The sequence below is a fragment of the Pseudorasbora parva genome, chromosome 13 (genome assembly GCF_024679245.1).
Source record: "Pseudorasbora parva isolate DD20220531a chromosome 13, ASM2467924v1, whole genome shotgun sequence".
NCBI classification, from domain to species: Eukaryota; Metazoa; Chordata; class Actinopteri; order Cypriniformes; family Gobionidae; genus Pseudorasbora; species Pseudorasbora parva.
In genome coordinates, this window is record NC_090184.1 from 29,458,008 (window position 1) to 29,480,866 (window position 22,859).

At 34.1% G+C, this 22,859-nt stretch overlaps 1 protein-coding gene across 3 annotated transcripts; it reads left to right on the forward strand.

Moving 5' to 3' along the window:
• Positions 1-522: 522 nt before the first annotated feature.
• slc38a5b (solute carrier family 38 member 5b) lies at positions 523-21,571 on the forward strand. Of its 3 annotated transcripts, none has more exons than XM_067413829.1 (16): positions 523-706; positions 9,921-10,052; positions 10,783-10,852; positions 10,947-11,062; positions 11,340-11,413; positions 12,110-12,202; positions 14,423-14,504; positions 14,736-14,818; positions 15,545-15,603; positions 16,040-16,156; positions 16,404-16,483; positions 16,883-16,983; positions 17,365-17,489; positions 18,142-18,286; positions 19,617-19,720; positions 19,827-21,571. In XM_067413829.1, exons 2-16 carry the CDS (start codon positions 9,994-9,996, stop codon positions 19,929-19,931), a joined length of 1,413 nt encoding a protein of 470 aa, XP_067269930.1. In that variant the 5' UTR covers positions 523-706; positions 9,921-9,993; the 3' UTR covers positions 19,932-21,571. The 3 variants fall into 3 exon arrangements, with proteins under 3 accessions (XP_067269930.1, XP_067269931.1, XP_067269929.1); XM_067413830.1 differs by lacking the exon at positions 523-706 and adding an exon at positions 5,657-5,794; XM_067413828.1 differs by lacking the exons at positions 523-706; positions 9,921-10,052 and adding an exon at positions 10,448-10,539.
• The last annotated feature ends 1,288 nt before the right edge of the window (positions 21,572-22,859 follow it).

Below are 22,859 nucleotides of genomic sequence, written 5' to 3' on the forward strand. Positions count from 1 at the left end.
TCAGCAAATATCAAATTTTGTTGTATTGTCATAGCTTCTTTTATAATGTTTTATGGTACTTTTTGCCTCAGAAACTCTGCAAAACGTTCCCTTTTGTGTTCCCAGGAAAGTCAAAGGCCTACAAATTTTTAACTACATAAGGTTGAGTAAATCGTGGCAAAATGTTCATTTTGGGAGGAATTGTACATTTAGTAAGACAATGGGGAGAAGAAATTATATAAGTGTGTGAAAAAGTCATTCACTTACAACTTTTTCAAACCTAACTTTATTTACTGGTCTTATTTTAAGTTTTGTCTTTTTCTAGCTCAAAATAGGGAGCTTCTTGTGAAGATGACATTCCGTCAATGTGCTGAATAAGAGACAAACAGATGTGAAAGTGTAAAAGAGCCATTGAATGGAATGCTGTTGCCTGCATTAACAGAGTTCAACAGTGACTTTAGTTATTCGTGACATCACAAGTAACTTGAGACTGCATTGAGCAGCTCCCTCCCTTTCAGGGTTTTTTCCTCCATGTGCTTCCCACCCTTTGCCTCCTGCCTTACTCCCTTCAGTGGAATCACACTGTCCTCTCTCTCTCTCTCTCTTTCTCTCTTGGGCTCTACTTAAACCTTTTAACAACTGGGATAAAAACCAACACCTCAACCAAGAAAAGCTCTCAGAGAATGCTTCACCAGCACTGCCTTTGAGAAAACATCAACTGTTTAGGGTGAGGGAGTATTTTTTTCTTCTGAGTATCTGTTGTATTGCTTGAGCACATGTGCTAGAAAATCATACTGCAGTTGACAGGAAAGGCTTAATGGCTTAGGAGAGTTTTGTTAACATAATTATATCTTTCATTTGGTTTTACCGTTATACGATTTGCTGCTTTTCGATTGCAATTAATTGCATGTTCAAGGGGCTTTTTATAACAATTAAAAAATGTTTGGGTTGGAGAGTGTTATGATTTGTTGTTCCCCTCAGTCACCCTATAGTGGTAAAGAATATGGCTAAATATGACTTTAGATAATAGCATGTGTGAGTTGCAAAGGAAAATCTTTTCAATGCACACTGTATATGACGTTATGCAGGTATCATATATCCGATCGCAGCTCTAGAATTAGCTCGAGCCAGATATAAAAGGCCGCTAGTTGATTTGGACTTGCACGAACTAGACATAAATGCTTGGAAATATAGGGCATATCAACTACTATTCATATATCTTTAAAATTTCTTTCAAAAAAGCAAAGAGATCACTCTTTTTTTTGTGAGGTTTTTGTTTAGAATAGATAAAGTGGATGGAATGTTTCTTTTTACCTGAATACAATGTAAGAAAATCATCTTGATAAACAGGTTGATGTCATTATTGTTCACGTTCTCTCAGCTCTTAGATATTTTCCACAAGATATTGCTAGGTAAAAGGGATTCACTGATACATTTAAAGTCTTCTCAGACTAAATTGGGACTATGAAGACCTCAAAATATCCAAACATCCAAAAGTTGTTGCGCAACGTGTAAGGGTACACCCCCAACAGTATATTTGCAACAAAGCCAAATGGAATAGATGAAATTTGTTTAAAAAATAAAAATAAATTGCCATTAGCATCATTCATCAGAATAGCCTTTGCTTTCCTATTTGGTATGTGAAAATTAGTATGTCAAATGAATAGGTTTTCCCAGTATTCATGAAACTTTAGTATAGTTACACAATACCTGGATGCTCACCTGCTGGGACTCTGAATTTCGCATCCAGCAGTCACTTTTCTATCCCAATTGAGGCCATGGGAACTTTAACTGTAAGCCACTCTTTTCAAATACAATTGCTACATATAGCAAAAACATTGTTCATCCTGTTTAAATTGTACTTTAAACAGGATGAACATTATTTTTGTAATCCAAGTGCATTATTTTTGTGGTTATTGTTGTATGTTTGGTAATGTTTTTAAGCTACTAAACTGCCTATAAAGAAGTACTTTATTAATGATTGAGAAGTGTATTCATCATTGAATACAGCACATACTCAAAAAATGATGTGCTTTTAGACAGTGGTTTTCTTTTTAAGTTTCACTGTACTTTTTTTAGTCTGCCATTGGCCAACCAAGCAGATAGTCCCGCCCTAAACTCACGCCATTGGTTGTGCTAATGTTGATATATCGAGTTGGTCAGGATGCTCAAACATAGCAATGTATTGATAGCATGTCATAGGTTACACTTTTTAAATATAGTTTCTGCAGATAAGAGAAAGTATGTTAACTTTAACCTAAATGTTGTTCAAAAAATTGGTAAATGAAATTTACCAGAAAGAACAACAGTTTTATTTTGTGACGTTTGTGCTGCTGAGACTGTGACTTAACGACTTCATTTTGTTTGGTAATTTTAGCTGTTGACTTCAGGTGAAGCACTTCCTGTTGTATTCTAATGTTTGAAACATCAAGTTCTTTGGCTAGAGTGTGAAAAGAAACATCACAGATGAATAATCCCACAATAGACATACCTCTGTTATCTGAGAGGAAAAGTAGAGGAAATCATTATCAGGTGGAAAATGAAAAGGAATGTGTATAATTTTTTAGAGGGGGTTTTAAGGCACAGTGTGCACGCACTGATGTTGTGGCCCACACAATTGATAAACCTCAAGTGGTTTCCGTAGTTCGTTTAAACGGATGTCCTGGACATATTGAATATACATGGCCTCAGGCTTGGAAATGAGCATGCAGAGAGATCAGCGAGTGCATTGTGTGGTCTACAACAATGACCAGACCTGCATGGTCTTTAACTTTATCTTCCACTGTTTGAGATTTTGGGGTTTTAAAGTAAATTCATACTGATGTGGAAAACATGTTATGCTATTTTATTAGTAAAACTTACTACGAATTCACTCAAGCCTTAATTTTGGCTCACAGATGTATACTGTGTATACTGCATATACTGTGTATATGTATACTGCCTCTGAGCCGAAGGGATCATATTATCTCATGTGAAATACTCTGGAAATTCAAGTATGGGCAAGTAGACTACACTGATGTGTCTGCCATAAAAAGAGCATTTGAGCACTGTAATATACCTCTAGCCGATGCCTTAAAATGGATAGCAATATTGTGATATGTTGACATATAGGGAGTGAGTCTATAGAGAATGAGTGGAACGACAGGAAATGCATGAAGGAATGCAAGTGGAATAGGTGGAGAGATGGTTGCTAAGCTCTGATAGTAAGTGGCTGAAGATATATATGTATAGAGGTTGGAATATGCTAAGCTGCCAAATCTTGTCCACAAACTATTTTTGCAACATTATGAATATGTTTTAAAGCTATTTGGTCAATTTTAAGTAAGTGCTTCTCAGTTGATTTAGCATCAGATCCAGAATATAGTTATAGCATACATCATAATAAAGTAATAAAATGTATAATGTAAATATATCATATTAAATATAATAATATTATAAAATGTAATATTTACATTTCTATTTACAATATTTTCAAATAAAATACAGTTCAAAAGTTTGTGGTTAATTTTTTTAAGAAGTCTTTTATACACTCACCAATGCTGTATTTATAATAACAGTGATAATGTTATATGTTATATAATATTGTTAAAATGTATAAAAGTTTGAATTTTTAAAATGCAATTTATTTGATGGCAAAAAAATATTTCATTGTATTATGACCTGCATATGTCGAGCAATATTCAAAATTATTACAATTATATCTTCTAAATGAAATGTTCGATGACCAACCTTTCTGTTCACAAAGCACATAACCATAACAAACAATATTCAAAACAATAACAAATGCGCAGCTTGATGACTTTCTGAATGACCGTGGAATCACCTCCACAGCCGATGGAAAGTAATCCGATGGGGAAAAATCGTGTTCATGGATGAACTCATTTTTATTAAAGTTTTATTAACGTTACTGTGGCATGAAGCAGGGTGGGGCCGTGAGCCTGTGACATTTTACTTGCTGTTTTTATAAATGCTAATATGCCACAGCCAGCCACTGCCGCTCCTTTCATCTAGTTGTTTTGCATATTTTACGATTAATGTTATGATTAAAGTTTAGGGCTGTTTCGAATGGCATTTTTTGAGCTTCGAAGCTTAGGTGGCAATCAATATCGAATATTCGAAGCTTCGGTGGGTGGGGCTAAATATATAATAATAGTGTCGGTTTGCATTTGTATCATCTTTCACGACTTCACGTTTCACTCTTCGGCATCGTAAATGTGTTGCGGCAGACCCAGTGGAGTGCAGTGTTGCATTTGGTGCAATATGATCAGGTGGCACACATTCTTTAAATATTAATAAACATTTAATAATCTTTTAAATAGAACAGTTTCCGGTACGCATTACACGGGCAGGTTTATGCTCCGAAAACGCACAGTGCACAAGTGATACAAAACACAAAGTCTGTTGAGAGCAAGAACTTTAATAAGGTATTAATAACGAACCTTTCTTTAAAACAAATGAATCCCAAAACAGAAATTAAATTAGTAATACACAGTGATTTCAATGAACTGTAATAAATAAAGAACACGGTAGCATGCTTATAAACAGTTGAATAAGAATAAATGAATTGTTTTTAAAATGACACAAAATGTAATATCTATTACAATTAGTTTTATTCTATATAAGGGATTTATTTTGTCTTATTCTCACTTTTTGTTAATTTAAATCTTTAAAATGCGCGATGCTTTTATTGAAAGCATGTTGCAGTGTTTTTTTTATTTTATTTATTAGTATTATTTCAAGCATGAGTGAGAATGAGTCCGCGACGGAAGTCACGTGTTGAAAAAAACCCCGAATATTCGAATATTCAATTATTCTAGTACAGCCCTATTAAAGTTATGTTTAATGTTTGCCTCCTTCTTCCCTGTACTTGAAATTTGTTACAGTTACGTTTTATCACTTATATTTGCATTATTTTAAGTGCTGAATCTTACACAGGTTTCACTTGGTCAAATCAATCATACTAAAAATAAATTTTAATGTGTTCAAAGTTAATGTTATAACACTTCTCTGTGCTTTAGCTCGGTGGCTGGTGTGAGACTTGTTACACATTGCAGTAAGCTTATTCGATATTCGATATTAGAATATCATATTAATGAAAGCTGAATGACTTGTGTTGCTAAATGGCATATAAAAACATTATATAGAGGAGAAAATAAATCCTTCTGATTATGCAAAAATAGTGTTGTCTGATTTGCTTTTTGGGTACAAACGATACTAGCGGTGAATCAAGATTTTTTTTTTTAACCCAAAGTGTGCCTTTAATGCAGTATGCATAGTTTTTGCTTTACCTTGTTTTTTTTACCATGGTTTCTGAGGATAAGGGGATATGTCACGTACACCAACAATGTAGGCATCTGCCTAATTTAGTACTCTTTTACTTGGTGACAGTTGAATTTTCACCAAAATGCTGCTATGAATCAAGTTAATAAATCATTTGACTGACTAACTTGTGCATGATTATATAATTTTTCTGATTTTTTGTTTTTCCTTGCGGTCTGAAAGTTGAGAAGCAGTGTTTTATTTTATTATTCATAGGAGTAAAGGGTTTAAAAGTTATTAGGTGTCATGCAGCACACTTAACTCTTTGCCCCCCTCCCCCAACTCTTTCTTTCTCTTTCTCCCAGCCCCTCATGTCCCTTTTACCCACCCTACATGTTCTAACTGAGTCCTAAGAAGTTTAAACAAATAACTCAGTGACTCCCTGACAGTAGAGTGGAAAGGTTGTCTGGGCCAAGTTACATTTAGCATTTCAAATCAGATCCAGAGAAGGATTACAAACAGTCATCTAGTGCTACGTCGAGGAAAGCTGCCCCAGGTAACAGTCAAACTGGTCACACTAGTATTTCTCACTTGATCAGGCAGTTATTGGGAGCGGTGCTGGGTACGGACGAGGTGGTCTTGTCGCAGAGAAGTTCTCTTTCTCCTCTTGTCTGTGAACAAGCTGCCTTCAGGGTGAAATTCTTGGCGAATACACGAGTGTGACGTTTTACGGCTGACAAATGTAATTTATAGGGGATCTTTCCATGAAAATGTTTCTGGTGTTCATTTATTAAGACTTTGCTCCGTAGAAATATTCAAGTTCGAATCGATCCCATGTCTTTTAAGTCGTTGATTGTTGCAACCTTTGACTTGTGATTAGTGGTTTTAAGAGTAAAGCTGAGCACGTACGCTTCCCTTCTGGAATGTTGTCCAGTTGGTTTCAACCTTTACACATGACTCCAGTGACCACCAGCAATGTGACATGACATACTGCTTTTAAAGCTTACGTAAAACTCTTTGGCAAAACTGGTTTGTTCTAGTGGTAACACTTTACAATATGGTTCTATATGTCAACGTTAGTTCATGCAAGGAAATAATCACATTTTAACATTAACACATTAATGTTAATGTTCTACAGGCTTGTTGTTCATTATTAGTTAGTTCATAATGTATTAATAATGTTAACTGAACCTTAAATTGTTGTTTTATATCAAATCACAAGGTAAAGCCACTGTGATTGAATACTGCATATTGTTATTTTAGTATCATTAACATTTTTGAATTAGCTCTTATTTTTATATTTTCAGTTTTCATTTTATTAGCTTACGATTTAGAAAGTTTTTGTGTGCTTTGGACATTTGTATTAATTTTTTTAATCTATATTTCTATTTAGCTTTCATTTACTTTTATATGTTAAAAATGTAATGCAACAATAAGCAATTTCCATTTAATTACTTATTCCATTTATAGCTTTATTTCAATTAATGAAATAGTTTTGCTAACAACACAGATTTTTTATGTATACATTTACATTGCACATTATTTTTGTGTTAAATGGTCAGGATTTGGATTACATATAGATTGTTGAAATATAAATGTGCAGGCTTTTAAACTTATGTTTAAGTTATTTAGTACTGTACAATTTACTCTTTATTTGATTGTTGACTGGTACAGAAAAATCTGTTCGTATTTGATTAAGCAAGAAAAATGATTATGAGCATATGAGAAAATGATTTTCACAACACGCTTCTACAAGGCTTTATTGTTGTTTAATTTTTTGCCTACAGGCCTACATCAGCATTAAAGATTGTGCAAACTCCAGCCTTCAGATATTTATAACAGAATTAGCATTCAGCTTGATGGGTCAGACAGTTTAATGACTTTTACTATACAGTGTGGTATTTTGCCAGGACACAGCACAAGAGGTCAACATCTGAATGCTAAATCTGGAAACTATATAGTGAGAATTCATCAGTCAGATGAGGCTAATAAGAGTCGCAGGCTTTTAGAAGAGTGTCACTTTTATATTCTCTCAGTTGTGTATGCTAATTGCCTTGATGAAATCATTTTCAGAGTTTTAATTTATTAGTTCTTAATTTTGAATGATGTAAAGTCATATCTAGTTTTTGTAATAGTCATCATATTCTAATTTCATAGAATTCCATAAAAAATCTCAGTTACTCCAGAGTTTCACATAGTAGCATATTATATTTTGAAACTTATTTTATAATCCTACTTCTGTTTGTGTGTGAGGAAAGACCAAGGTGTAAATCAGCATGTGCTGGCAGTGTGTCATTATTACAACAAATCTTATCAAGTTTTCGGGTGTACAAGGTTGTGTTCGGAAAGCAGTTCAGGAACTACAGCTGGCAGGGGCTGCTGGAAAACTTCCAAACCTCCGAAGACTGAGCCACGTATTCAAACTTGTGGGCTGAATGTGACTGTGAATTTCATATCCAACAGCAATTCGCCTTGTTGCTTCTTCCCACAGCATTTCACAGGGTCTCATAAACACACTGATCTCATATTTGTTTACATTTTTCTGATAGATTTGGCCTGGCATTGGACAGAGACTTTTTTTCCCATTTACACTTTCTTACGTGTTTGAGACACTGTGAGATAATTCACATACACACGGCAAGAAACATTCTTAGTGGAGCTGTTTGAGTCACATACTGTTATGTTTGTGAGTATGCTACCATTATTCCTGCCATATGGAATAGATCCCACTGGACCATCAGTAGTTTGCAAGCCGTTGCTGAGTTAATGTATAACATACTAGTGATGTTGACTGATGTCAGTCAAAATAATGGAGTACAGATGTACTTTTCAATTAATTCTGTGCACTCTAGAACCACTACACACCCCCATACCTCCATCAGGGTTAGTTAACTATAACATGGCAAAAACCAAAGAATAGCTGAAATAAGTTTGTTGTCAAAGCAACATTTCTGCTGTTAATTTAGATAAACTTGATGTACAAAAATAACAAACTGAAATGAATAGGGGAATGCAAACAAATCTACAATACTAAAATAACACTGATCCCCACCCTTCTTCATAGTTGCTAAAAGACAGAATGTTAAAGGCAGCGTCTCTCCAGAGGCAGTTTCGGCCACTCTTGTCAATCAGTAAAGATTGGATGTGGGTCCCCTTTGGGGATGAGTGTCATAAACCAAAAGTGTACTAAATGTTCCAGATTTTCAATCACTATTATGATGTACACAATGGCTGTACATTACATGAATGCCAGACCTTTTTTGTTCATCAATGAATTTACACACATAGAGACAGTATGTTATAAAGGACAACTGTTCCTTTATAAATGATCATTTACACAGATGAAAAGACAAGAATCCAAAATAAACCCAGAATTCCAGATTTCCTGGCACTCTTTTGCTCTCTTGGGCTCTTTTTTTCTTCTTGAAACATGAGCCCCGCTAGAGCCAGTCACAATAGAGGTGGTGAGAAATGGACACATGGACCTCATGTTTCCTGGACACTCGGCTACATCTTGACAGCTCTCACGGTTTCTCATCGGATAACTTTCAGGAAAATTATGGATTAAGAGTCTAAATAGAAGACAGTGTCAAAGAGGGCATTCAGCAGTCTTCAGGGGGCTGCTCTAAAGTAGCTCTGTGATTGCTTTATAGTTGTTGTAAATATTGTGCAATATCGCCTAGTATAGATATCTGTATAACCAAAAGACTGTTTTGACTGTGGTCTGTTTTGATTGTGCGTTTTGGTTCTGTGTAAATGATGCTGCATTCTTTGTTGTTATAATGACAGAGTACTACTACTGTTTAGTAGTTTTGAGTCAGTAAGATTTTTTTCTAATTTTCTTTAAAGAAATTAATACTTTTATTGATTAAAAAAAATGTTTCTACAAAAATATTAACCAGCACAACTGTTTTCAACATTGATAATAATAAGAAATGTTACTTGAGCACCAAATCAGTTTATTACAATGATTTCTGAAGGATTATGTGACACTGAAGATTGCGTAATGCACTTACATTTTTTTTTTATTATTAAATAAAATAAAATAAAATAAAAATGTTCTAGTGACTGATCACATCTAAATATGCTAGTTGGCCAAATTGAATTTCTGTTAATTAAATTGCATCAATTCACAGAAATTAAATTTGGCCAACTGAAAAATGTAGATGTGATTAGTCACTGGAAAATTTTCAATTGGAGACCTGAATTTTTTTTACAACGTGGCTGCTGAATATTTAGCGTTGCCATGACAGAAATAAATTATATTTTTTATTATATTATATTATATTATATTATATTATATTATATTATATTATATTATATTATATTATATTATATTATATTATATTATATTATATTATATTTGATTGTAATATTTTTAAAAATCTTCCCCAAACTTTTGAACACTAGTGTGTTTTATAATTTAGTAATCATAATTTTTGTCATTCAATATTTTAATCTTAATTCCATATTCCTAATTCCGTGCTTCAATATTGATAATTTCATATTTGAAACATTAATGTTATAACGTTATTTCTGCGATTGTAATTCCTTTGTGAACAGACTAACGCTAAGCTAAACAGTGTAAAAGCACCATACTTATATGCTGCTTCAGATGCCTTTTGTAGTATTTTAGTCAAACTGCTTTAATGATGTTGGTTTATTGTCTTTTTTTCTTGCAGATCTACTTAATCGCGAAAAAACTCCACACTTCTCAACTTTCGCTGCTCAAAAGAGAAAAAGAAAATATACATAATGGAACTTCAGAAACTAACAAATGGCCACCACCAAGACTTTCAACATCTTGAGGAAGGGTATGTCATTTATTAGAAGCGATTTTCCTTTAAAAACAGAATTCTGCTCTTCCTGTGTCACTAAATCGGTCACTGTGTGTCTATTTCCTGTAGCCTCGCAGACGCATGCTAAAGCAAGGCAAACACACTAGTCAGTTGCTTCGCCATCTCTCGAACAACAACGCAGTCATAAATGACATTTTTTTAAGTTCATATTTGGGTGACCTTAAAATGAACCTAAATAGAAAATGAGAGCATTGCAACATCACTGAAATATTTTTTTCCTGGGAGTGAGAAATTTAGCGGCATACCGCAGCATAGCCTTCACCTCATTAGCACACAGAAATAACCTTGGATTTATGGTCACATTAATGCATTTTATACAGGTTGAACAAATCAGCTGTGCTAACTGTTAAACAACAATATAATAAATGATATCATCCTTGATACATTTTATTATTACTTGTAAAAACCCTGATAGACTGAGTCTGGGTCGTTTACATATCAGGTACATCACTTTAGTATCATTTTAATGGCTTTCTTGTAAGGAAAAAGGGTTACCTTTGACATAAAACTTGGACAAAGGTCCTTGCTTTAATTCATTTTATGAACCCAAACCCCATGCAGGCTTCGCTATACGCTTACTTACACAGTTAATTTGACTTTGCTGATATGAGTTTTGTAGAAACTTTTGATGATGACCTGGTAATTGTTGCATTTTTAAAGTGTTATATTTGTCGATTTGTTTAAGAGAGTCACCTGAACGAGAGGAGTTTTTACCGCACAAGAGTGATGGTGGAAAACCCCCTCAGTTTACAGATGTGAGTGTAGAAATAAAAATCCCATTCTATCCAGCTCATATTAATAAACCATCCAATTAGTCAACATGTCTCTGTATCTGTTTTTTTCTGCAAGTTTGAAGGAAAGACGTCATTTGGAATGTCTGTCTTCAACCTTAGCAATGCTATCATGGGCAGTGGGATTCTGGGACTGTCCTACGCCATGTCCAACACTGGTATCATCCTCTTTCTGTGAGTATCCCAGAATATACTTCAGTTTCACAATTAACCACAAATATAGATATGTACTTGTATGAATTTGAATGATCAGTAACTAATGGTCTAATGAACATATACGGTAATACTTTGTTTTCTTGCCTTATTTTCAAAGCACATCTTCAACTATGTTGAGAATTTAAATGAGACAAATGTTTTTTCATGGTATTGTTACGACAGATATTATCTTGTTCATTTACTTGCTTATGTTTCCTGTTTTCTACTTGTTTTTTTGTTTCTTGTTTTTTCACAGTGTCTTGTTGACCTGCATTGCTGTCTTATCATCATACTCTGTCCATCTTCTGCTCAGGAGCGCAGGGGTTGTGGGTACGACAAATTCAGAAGATGCCGTGTTCAAATTAACATGATTTAAATGCTTCGGTTATTAATAGAGACTTTTACAATTGCTCTGGCACCAATACTTATTTTGCATTACCTTCAATTTTGAATACAGTATTTTTTTTATTATATCATATTAACCATAATAAAAATGATTATGTAATATTTCCAGCTTGTAATTTGTTTTTAAATGCCGTATTTTCTATGGGTTGTTAGACTTTTGGACCCTACTGCATATGTGACCCTGGACCACAAAACCAGTCCTAAATAAGCTTTCCAGTGATTTATGGTTTGTTAGGATAGGACAATATTTGTTCAAGATACAACTATTTGCAAATCTGGAATCTGAGGGTGCAAAAAAAATTAACTATTGAGAAAATCGCCTTTAAAGTTGTCCAAATTAAGTCCTTAGCAATGCATATTACTACTAATAATACATTTTTTATATATATATTTACGTTAGGAAATTTACAAAATATCTTCATGGAATATTATCTTTACTTGATATCCTAATGATTTTTGGCATTAAAAATCGATAATTATGACCAATAATGATGTATTATTGGATATTGCCATAAATATATGCGACTTCTGAATGGTTTTGTGGTCCAGGGTCACATATGATATTGGGATAGTTCATCGGGCTTAATCATTAATCCTTAACCTATAATATTGTCTGTACAGGTATTCGCGCTTATGAACAACTGGGTAAACGAGCGTTTGGACACCCGGGAAAAATACTGGCAGCTCTTGTCATAACATTACACAACATTGGTGGTAAGTTTGTTGTTTTGGCTTGGTACTGATCTCATTTTCAACCTCCTTTTCCCCATCTGTATCTTTCCTTCAGCACTGTAACATGTCCTATTATACTGATTTTTAGTTGTTATTATTATCCATTAGATTGAAATAGTATCTCTCTATAATTTATGTTAGTGGGATTGAATTAAAACCATTAAATGTGTATTTTTAAAAGCTTTTAAAGTATTGATAAAGCCTTTAAAAATACAGTAATGTGATTTAGAAGCAATCCCTGAGTCACATGAGAAATATATGTTGTGCATAAAATGTTAGCAGCATATGTTACACAAACTCTCAGACTAGGCAAGGCGAGTTTATTTGTATAGCACATTTCATATCCAATGGCAATTCAATGTGCTTTACATAGAAATTAATTAAAATAGTGGTAACATATGTATGAGAAAAAAATAATACCATGTGTACGAATTAAAAATTAAAAACAAGGCTAGTTTAAACAGTTGTAAATAAAATAAAATAGTCAGATCCACAGTAGTGGCCTGAAATAAAAATAAAACATCCTTCAGTTTACAGCCTACATACATGTACCATCTTAATTAGAACACCTCTCATTCATTTCTTTCTCAAACATGTTCCATTTTAATCAATATTCCCTGATTTTTACTCAGGAACTTTCTTGTTAAACTCATTTTCACTCATACTTTTCCACAGATTTACACATACTCAAACCTTATTGTCAAACTTGCTATTTCCATTAAACCCAGTTTTCACTCCTCATATTTAACTCAAATGAACATATAACATAACAATAACCAAAGATAAGAACAAAGGTAGACTAAAACAATAATAAACATAATAAACGGATAAGATAAGGTGCAATCAGTCGGACGTACAGTGGCACAGTGCTCATTCAGTAAATGCTCTGCTAAACAGATGTGTTTTGAGTCTGGATTTAAATGTGGCTACTGTTTCAGCACATCCGATCTGTTCAGGAAGCTGGTTCCAACTGCGGCTGTCGTAATAGCTAAAAGCAGACTCTCCTTAGCCTAGAAATCTAGATGCACCCTAGCGGCAGCAAATCTAATCTGCTGTGAGTATCGTCTAGCAACTCTCAATACACGTCTGAGTTGTCAAAACCAAACTTTGGTCAGGCCAATCTCATAGTGTATAGAGTCGGTGGGCGGGGCTTAACATAATGACAGCAGAGTTGCGGACTCTCCTTGCTTTGAGTGAACTCTTGGTATTTCTTGGTATTTTCAAATTTCTAGGTCTGACTCCAAAATCACTCCAATATTCCTGACTTGATTTTTTTTTTTTTGACCTTTAGTCTCAAGATATGCGTTCACCTTGAGAATTTCATCTTTGTTTCCAAATGTTGTGATTTCAGTTTTGTCTTTGTTTAATAGTTTTGTTTGATTTTGTTTGATAGTTTTGGCACATCCAGTTGTTAACTTCATCAATGCATTTGCACAGGGAGTCAATGGGGCTGTAGTCATTAGGTGACAGTGCTAAGTAGATCTGGGTATCGTCAGCAGAGCTGTGGCAAGCCATTTTGTTCTTTTTCATTATTTGGCTTAGTGGCAGCATATACAACATTTTTAAAACATTTTCATGTCTCGCAAAAAATTGGATGTTGTCATAGCAAATTTGTAGACATTTGTGATTGTGTTGTGTAATGGGGGGGGGGGCACATTTATTTATAAAAGGTGATGGGAGGGGGGTATATAGTTGTGTGTATTTAAAACTCTGTAATTGATATTGATATATGTGTATTTAAAACTCTGTAATTTATAATTTGCACAACTAAGCTTTTAGTAACTGTTAATATATTGTATGTTTCTATTTCTACCTGCCCAGGGACTACGGGTGGAAAATAGCAATTTGCTAAAGCCGGGTGAAATGCATCTCTTCTTGCTATAAACAGGGCTAATGTATTTATTGTGCACTGTCCCTGTCTCAAATAAAAGTAATAATAATAATAAATAATACAGGTTAAACAGGAGTGGTGCAAGAGTCACCTTACGCTACACGCAGCACAAATCCTTTTTATTAATTTCTTACACATCTTCTACAGTATAAAATGTTGCGAAACAAATGATGGAAAAAACTCCATAATTTGTCATAACTCACATTAAATTTTGCTATATATAAACAAATATAAAATATTTGCATCTGCCATTTAGATGGGTGTCATTATGGCCAAACTGCGTCTAATGTGTCTGTCTCTCTTTCTTTCAGCTATGTCTAGCTACCTCTTCATTGTGAAGTCTGAATTACCTTTGGTTATTCAGGCTTTCCTTGGCCTTCAGCACAGCAGTGGGTGAGGAACACAATCATCTGTTTCTCCACGTGTTCTCCTAATGAGTCTAATTTAATCTAGCCAAGAATTAGATCAAATATTTGGGTCATCCAAGGTAACTACTGGTGCATTCCAACCTCGGAGCAATCCAAGTCCTGCAACTGTTGTTGAAATACATAAACACTTGCAAAGTTCCTTGCAGTAGGTGAGTAGGCTGCCTTATTCTCTTATTATTATTTTTTTTACTTTTAGTGCGTGGTTCCTGAATGGCAACTATCTGATCATCATTGTGTCCATTTGCATCATCTTGCCACTTGCCCTGATGAGACAGCTTGGTAAGCCATTCTGCTTTGTGCTGGTTGTGAATTCATCCTCATACCATCCTTTCTATTTGCTTGGCACATTAGCAGTTTTCATAATATTGTCATCCTCTCACTTGTAAGACACAATTTGCTTTACTTACACACACATTTGAAAGCATCCATGGCTTTTTCTGTAGAGTCCTGCAGTAGAATCCAGAGTGAATTTATAATGTTCTAAAGAACATACATTTTTGTCAAGTTTTTTCAAGTTTTGAAATCTACAGATCAAATTTTTGTTGAGAGAACTGATTTGTAACCCAAAACAAATTGAAACACAACTGTTTATAGAAACAATACAAGTCAAATTAAAGATGCAGTAAGCGATTTCTCTGCTGAAAATGGATCGGACCGAGCACCAAAACACACGTGTAGCCAATCAGCAGTAAGGGGCTATATACTGATTAGGGGTGAGGTGTCTGTGTTGCATAGCTTGTTTGTAAGTTTGGGGGCGGAGCTATGAAGTTAGGGGTGTGTTATCATTTTGGATAGGGTTTTTTTTTTTGGGTGATTTCAAATATCAGCGTTTCTCAGAAATCACTTACTGCACCTTTAATTTGTATGGCACTTTTCACAAGGCGCATTGCTTCAAAATCATGATGTTAATGTTTAAATATACCTTCGTATCTTCAAGCTTTATAGTCACATTTAGCAGGTAATATCATTTACATTTTGTGTAATAATGTCTGTTGTTTGTTGCAGGGTACCTGGGCTACACAAGTGGCTTCTCACTGACATGTATGGTTTTCTTCCTGATCTCAGTAAGTGTTGGTAACTTAATGCTGTGGTCTTTGTGTGGTCTTTTGAGAAAGGATCAAAGGGTAACTCAGTCACACTTTAGATTAGGGTCCAATTCCCAATATTATCTAATTGTAACTGACTTTTGCCTCAATAAACTCCTAATTAATCGTATTAATCATTTACGTGACAGAACTTTTATTTGTGGGTGAACTATCCCTTTAAGTTTACGTAATGGGCAGGATTAAGGAAAGTAGAATATGGTCATGCAGAATAAGGCATTAATATGTGCTTTATAAGTACTAATAAACAGTCAGCATCCTAGTAATGTGCATATTGCTAATAAGCAACTAGTTAACGATGAGAAATGGACCCTTAACTAAAATATTACAGGTAACTCAAAACCTGTGTTAACTCTAGTCTTTTCAACTATTTTATGTTTATGTTTGTGTTTTGTAGGTCATCTATAAAAAGTTCAATATCCCTTGTCCTTACGATGGTTTCTCCAACCACACTGCTGAAAACATATCCATTGACGGTGAATGCGAAGCTAAATACTTCACCATCAACCAGCAGGTTAGGAACGGTCTTCATTATTGCAAGAATCTATTCAGGATGTTTTATGTCTTAGTATTTTTTTTAATCTTTTATGACTTGCCCCCCAAGTAAACAAGCTATTATCATTATAGCTCTTAACAGACAGGAAATGCTCTAGAAATGTATCTAGTTCTTTCAGTATGAGAACATAGGTGTGAGGTGGCCTCATTGCATGAGATCATACACGGCTTTGTGTAATTTTTTATTTACTTTGTTCGTCTTGCAGACAGCCTACACGGTTCCCATCTTGGCCTTCGCTTTCGTATGCCACCCTGAGGTGCTGCCAATCTACACTGAGTTGCGCAAGTATGTTAGGAATACACATGCTCTCTGTGAAAATATTCATGACCACTAAGAATTATGGTGGTTACTATTGAAAACAGAATTATTTAATTTCTTTTAAAAGATGCTTATATATCTATAATAGTATACACTACCATTCAAAAGTTGATTTATTCATTTTTTAATAAAGAAAGTACTTTATTCAGCAGGGATGCATTCAATTGATCTAAAGTGACAGTAAAAACAGTTATAATGTTACAAAAGAATTCTATTTCAAATTAAATTATGTTCTTTTGAACATTCTATTAACTAAATAATATACATACATACATAAATTTTAATATGTCTGTATTTCTTTGTTGCAAGAAGGCAAACATGAGTCAAAAGTAAACTCCTTTATTATTGTTGTTTTAACACTTTTAGTCCCACAAAGAGACGCATGCAGGCCATTGCCAACGTGTCCATCCTGGGGATGTTTGTCATGTATCTGCTCACTGCCATCTTTGGCTACCTCACCTTTTATTGTAAGCACTTTGGATTTTGAAATAAAAATGATGTTCAATGCTGCATGTCAGCCATAAAATATACCATGTGTCCCTTTATAATTGCTATCTATACAATACTACCACAAAGACAATCATTTCCTTTATTAAAAGAAAAGGAAATGTAATATTTGGAAAATATTGTATTGTAACAACATGACTTTAGAAGCCAGGCAGTTCTGATTACACGCTGGATAGAGGCTAGACTGTCACATTTTTTTTTTTTCCAGACTTGTTTCAAAATATTCAATTTGTGGTTAAGCTGCTTGTATAAAAGAACATACATCTGTTCATGTGTGTGTGAGATGTTTAAGAATAGTCTGGAAATAGTAATTAATCTCAGTGTGTCTTATTCTCACTCAGTAAACACAGAGGCGGAACTTCTTCACACCTACAGTAAGGTGGATCCTCTGGACACGCTCATCCTGTGTGTGCGACTGGCCGTGCTGGTGGCCGTGACTCTGACCGTTCCCGTTGTGCTCTTTCCGGTAATGAGAGCGTTTATTGAGAGTGTCATGTGGTGATATCTGACTAGCTTTCCTGCTTTTATATTTCTGAGTCCATATAATGGAAGTGTACGAGACAAAAAAAAGTGAGCATAGCTATAATCCAAACTACCCCCGTTGATGATAGATATGTGTGAGACAAATACCAATATTTTAAACTTGTATCTAACCTAAACACCACTGCTTATGGCCACAGATTCGTGAGAGTGATCTGAAAGCATAACGTCAGCAATCTGTAATCTCATTTTGACACAGAAGCAAAGAGAACAATAACTTCTTGTGTGAGTTTCACATTGCACTTACATCACGTTTCACAACATACTCAATGAACAACTCATGAACCGGCATATGACAATTGGCTGTAAGCAATGGTTCCACTTGTTTCTCTTGATAAGACAGATTCATCAACTGGGGTCTTATGGATTAACGTCATTTTCACTTTGTGTGGTTTTTGAAGCATCAACATTGGGGTCCTATGTACTTCCATTATATGGACTCTCAGAGATTGATTATTTTTCAAAATAATCGTTGTTTCTGTACATCAGAAGAAAGCAAGTCATATACATCTGGGATGAGGGTCAATGTTTTTGGGTGAAGTGTTCCTTTTGTTGAGAATTTCCTTTTTTTAATTTAGATTCGCAGAGCCCTTCTTCAGCTTTTGTTCCCTGATAAGCCCTTCCATTGGGTGCGTCACATCTCTATTGCATTGTGTCTCCTTTGTGTTGTCAATCTGCTCGTCATTTCTGTGCCCAACATTCGTGACATTTTCGGCATCATCGGTGAGTAAATACACAAAATTGTAAAATGTGCACTTGAAGAAAAAATCCAGTGCAATGCCGCAAAAGAAAATTATTGTAGCTTTAGTTTAGTTGCATGATAATCTAATAAGCATACAAATACAAATCACTCACAACAAATATGGGTAAAATGATCCTTTTGTGATTTAAAAAAAAAACTGTATTTTGAATAAATTATTATAATTTAATGTTTATTTAAAATATTTTTTTGCTGTTCATTTGCAAAAAGTTAAGCTCTGCTCATTAGCGAGTAGCGACTATACATGGTTAGATAAGAAATCATAATTCAACATTCAAACATTCAGATATTACAATGATGTTATCAGGGTTACAATGATGTCATTACTGCTGCATTCTCTATCATTGTATGTCAATGGGAAATAATCTTAAAGGTGCAGTCACATTTACTGTAGGTCGATGAAATTTCATGGGCAAAATCATTTTATTTTAATAGGAATAAATAAAATCTGGAATTTCGGAAGAGAGATTTTCCATGCAGATTTTGCAAGGGGTTTAGGCTAGTCACGTGGAACAAAAAGCTGCATGGTTTGAAAGCTGCTCTTCAAACTATGCTACACTATTGACAATGGACCTAATGTGACCGCACCATAAAGGGTTAGTTCACCCAAAAATGAAATTGATGTCATTAATTATTAACACAGTTTAAGATATTTTATATTTAGTCTGAGAGCGTATGCAAGTGTATGCAAACTATACTGTCCATGTCCAGAAAGGGAATAAAAAAAGTAGTCCATATGTGACATCAGTTAGTTAATTAGAATCTCTTGAAGCATCGAAAATACATTTTGGTCCAAAAATAACAAAACTAAGACTTTATTCAGCAGTGTCTTCTCTTCCGTGTTTGTTTTCAAGCCTCAAATAAAGATTTAAACGGTTATGAATCAGCGTATCGATTCATGATTCGGATCTCGTGCCAAACTGCTGAAATCACGTGACATTGGCGATCCGAATCATGAATCAATACCCTGATTTATAACCGTTTGAATCTTTATTTGAGGCTTGAAAACAAACACGAAAGAGAATACAATGCTGAATAAAGTCGTAGTTTTTGTTATTTTTGGACCAAAATGTATTGCATTATTCGTTATTCATATGCATACACTTGGATACGCTCTCAGACTAAATATAAAATATCTTAAACTGTGTTCTGAAAGATGAACGGTCTTACGGGTGTGGAATGACATTTGGATGAGTCATTAATGACAAATTTCATTTTTGGGTGAACTAACCCTTTAAACTTAAATTTCAACTTAAACTTAGAAGTTTCATTTATTTTTTGTTCATTTCATAGGTGCAACCTCTGCTCCAAGCTTGATCTTCATCCTCCCGGGTCTTTTTTACATCCGAATTGTTTCCACCGAGCAAGAGCCAATGAACTCAAGACCAAAAATTCAGGCAAGTCTCTATTTTGAATCAGGAGATTTTAATTTAATCTACTCATTACGGTTGACTGAGAGTCAGATGTTCATCAAAAGTATCTTCTCCTGCTCTTGTGTTTCAGGCTGCCTGCTTCACTGCTCTAGGCTTCATCTTTATGAGCATGAGCTTGACGTTCATCACACTGGATTGGGTCTACGGAGAGAATCGAAGTGGAGGAGGTCACTGATCCTAAAACAGAAATCTGTAAGGGTCCAAAAAGCCTTAGAGGGACACCACCACCCCTTCTCTCTCATGAATGTGAGAGGAACCAAAACATCACTTAGGCTGGACCCAACTCACCTCAGATTTGTTATCCCACTGAGTAAGGAAAGGACTGATGTCCTGCCATCTTTAAAATTAAAATGGATAAATCCTATGATGTTTCATAGTGGAGGATTTCTGGGGACTCAGAAATGTCATGCCATTTTGATGCTGTTTCTACAAGCAGCAACAGGCTTCATAACGATAAATGATGGTTGTGTTGGAGATGGAAGCCCACTAAATAGCTTTAAAATAACGCTAAAAGATACAGCAGAAGCCAAAATAAATGACTGGAGAGGTTTGTTTTATGGTCTGATGGAGACAGAATCATCAGACCTATTATCTGTCGTCCCCATCAAATACAAGCCATAGACCCAGAGTGCAATTATAAGGAAACTGAAACACATTTTCCTGTTGCTTATGATAAGAAAATTCAACATCATCTCAGTCTCTTTGTTTTTATATCCGAAAATCAAATTGCTGAAATTCAAGTTATGACATTTATCAGAAAATATTTATCAGAAGTACTGAAATATTGTGTGATAAAAAACTGCACTACATTTAAAGACAATCAGCTTTATACTATTTCAGGTTTGTTTGTTTTTTTCTGTTGGATATCATTATTTTGTCAAACAAATGTAAGGTACGTAGTTGCAATATTTCATGGTGGAGTGGGGTGAAATGCCATCAGTTGTTTCGGTTAAGGAACAGGTGGATGACTACAGTTAAGGTGCTTACATTGCTTACATCACTGTGATGCATCTAATGCAACTAAACCTAACCTGTGAATTCACTGATTTATGCTATATTCCCATCAGTCACAATCATAACAGTATAATGTATCATACATCGTCTAATCCATCTAAAAAGGAATATCTTACATTCAGTTTTCATTCAGAGCAATTTGTGCTAAAGTTAAATGTCCCTAGAAAAATAATTGTGTAAGGCTGGGTGGAAAAAACCCCAACAAATCTATTAATCCTAATAACACAAAACTGGAGAAAAGATTTATAATGTATCTAGTGTAGTGAGAGGCAAAAGTCCACATAGAAAATCCTGGATTTAAAATCCTTTATTCTGAAAATAACGTTTTCAAATGACTTTTTACACATGCAAAAGCACCAACAATTACCTAAAACCTTTAAAACTTTAAACAACAAAAACAGCAATGCATGCCTTTGCATGTCACTAAATGACGTCTTTTCCTCCTGGTCCCCGTAGACTGTGATTCAATGCGATGCTTAGTGATTCGATGGCAGACCTACTCACAGTGTGCACTCCTGACCCTCCTCTTCAAGTTCCCACAGTCCTGCAATGCCTATTTATTGTGTTTTAGGATAAATGAATACGTTGTTTCCATGTTTGTTTAGTTAATTAGAAGATGCAACAGGTGCAAAAATCATATGAGGTTAAAGATTGACAGTTCCAATGTGAAACACAAACACACCAAAGAGAGTTGGCATTTGAACAAGTGCCTTTTTCTACTGCTTTTACATTTGTTTGTTGGTTTACTGAACTGACCTTTGACTTTGCCATACAATTTTAAATAAAAATGTGTTGTCAGTATTACAAAGGGCTTATTTTTTTGTGAGTGTTACCCTTTTAGTACATTATTTATAATGTCTATTTAATTAATCTCTTATTACATATGAAATCACTCATAAACAGGATTTACTTCTTATTTAACATACAGCTCTGGAAAAAAATGAAGAGACCACTTAACATTGAGAAATCAATGTTAAGTGGTCTCTTAATTTTTTCCAGAGCTGTACATTTATATTTAAATTTACATTAAATAGATAAGTTTAATATAATATAAAATGTAGTAGCAATAATCCTTTGTTATTCTTTCAGGCAAATAATTGATTTAGGTCTTTGTTCAGGTTTCAAATGTTTACTGAAAGTTCTTGCACAATCAATATATATATATATATATATATATATATATATATATATATATATATATATATATATATATATATATATATATATATATATATATATAAATTTATTTATTTAATTAAATGGTAAATGTGGAGGGCCAAACCGGTAATAAATATAAAAAATCTGAATACAGGCCTATGGTTAAATCTGAAAAAATAAATGTGAATTAATTCTGAATATATAAATATAAATCATGAATTATTACAGAAGATTTACATTCATATTTTCAGAATTATAACTTTTCAGGATTTATTATATTTATTTCATATTACTCATGTAAATGCTGGGTTAAAACCAACTCAAGCTGGGTTGAAAAATGACAAACTGCAGATATTGGGTTGTTTGAACCCAGAGTGAATGGACCCATTTAAACAACCCAATTTCTGGGTTTGTTCACAAAATTCACATTTATTTTTTTCAGATTTAACTATAGGCCTGTATTCAGATTCACATATTCATACTTATAACTTTACATTTAGGATTTATTTAAAAAAGAAAAGAAAACGTTGGTTGGCCATTCATAAACAAAATATATTGCATTATAAATATTCAACATGTTCCATTATTGTATTGATTATTTACTCATACACACACACACACACATATGTTGTCATATATATATTATTATTTTAAATTATACTGAGTTGCTTGCAAGGTTTACTTGCAAATTGTATAGTCTGTTTCCAAAGAACATTATGATTCTGATTATTATTATTTTTAATTTACTTATTTTCGATAATGTATTCTGACTACTTTTTTAATACGATTATTGGATTATTTTATACGAATGTTTCTTAAGCACCAAATCAGCATACTAGAATGATTTCTGAAGGATCATGTGACACTGAAGACTGGAGGAATGATTCTGAAAATTCATCTTTACCATCACAGGAATAAAATACATTTTAAA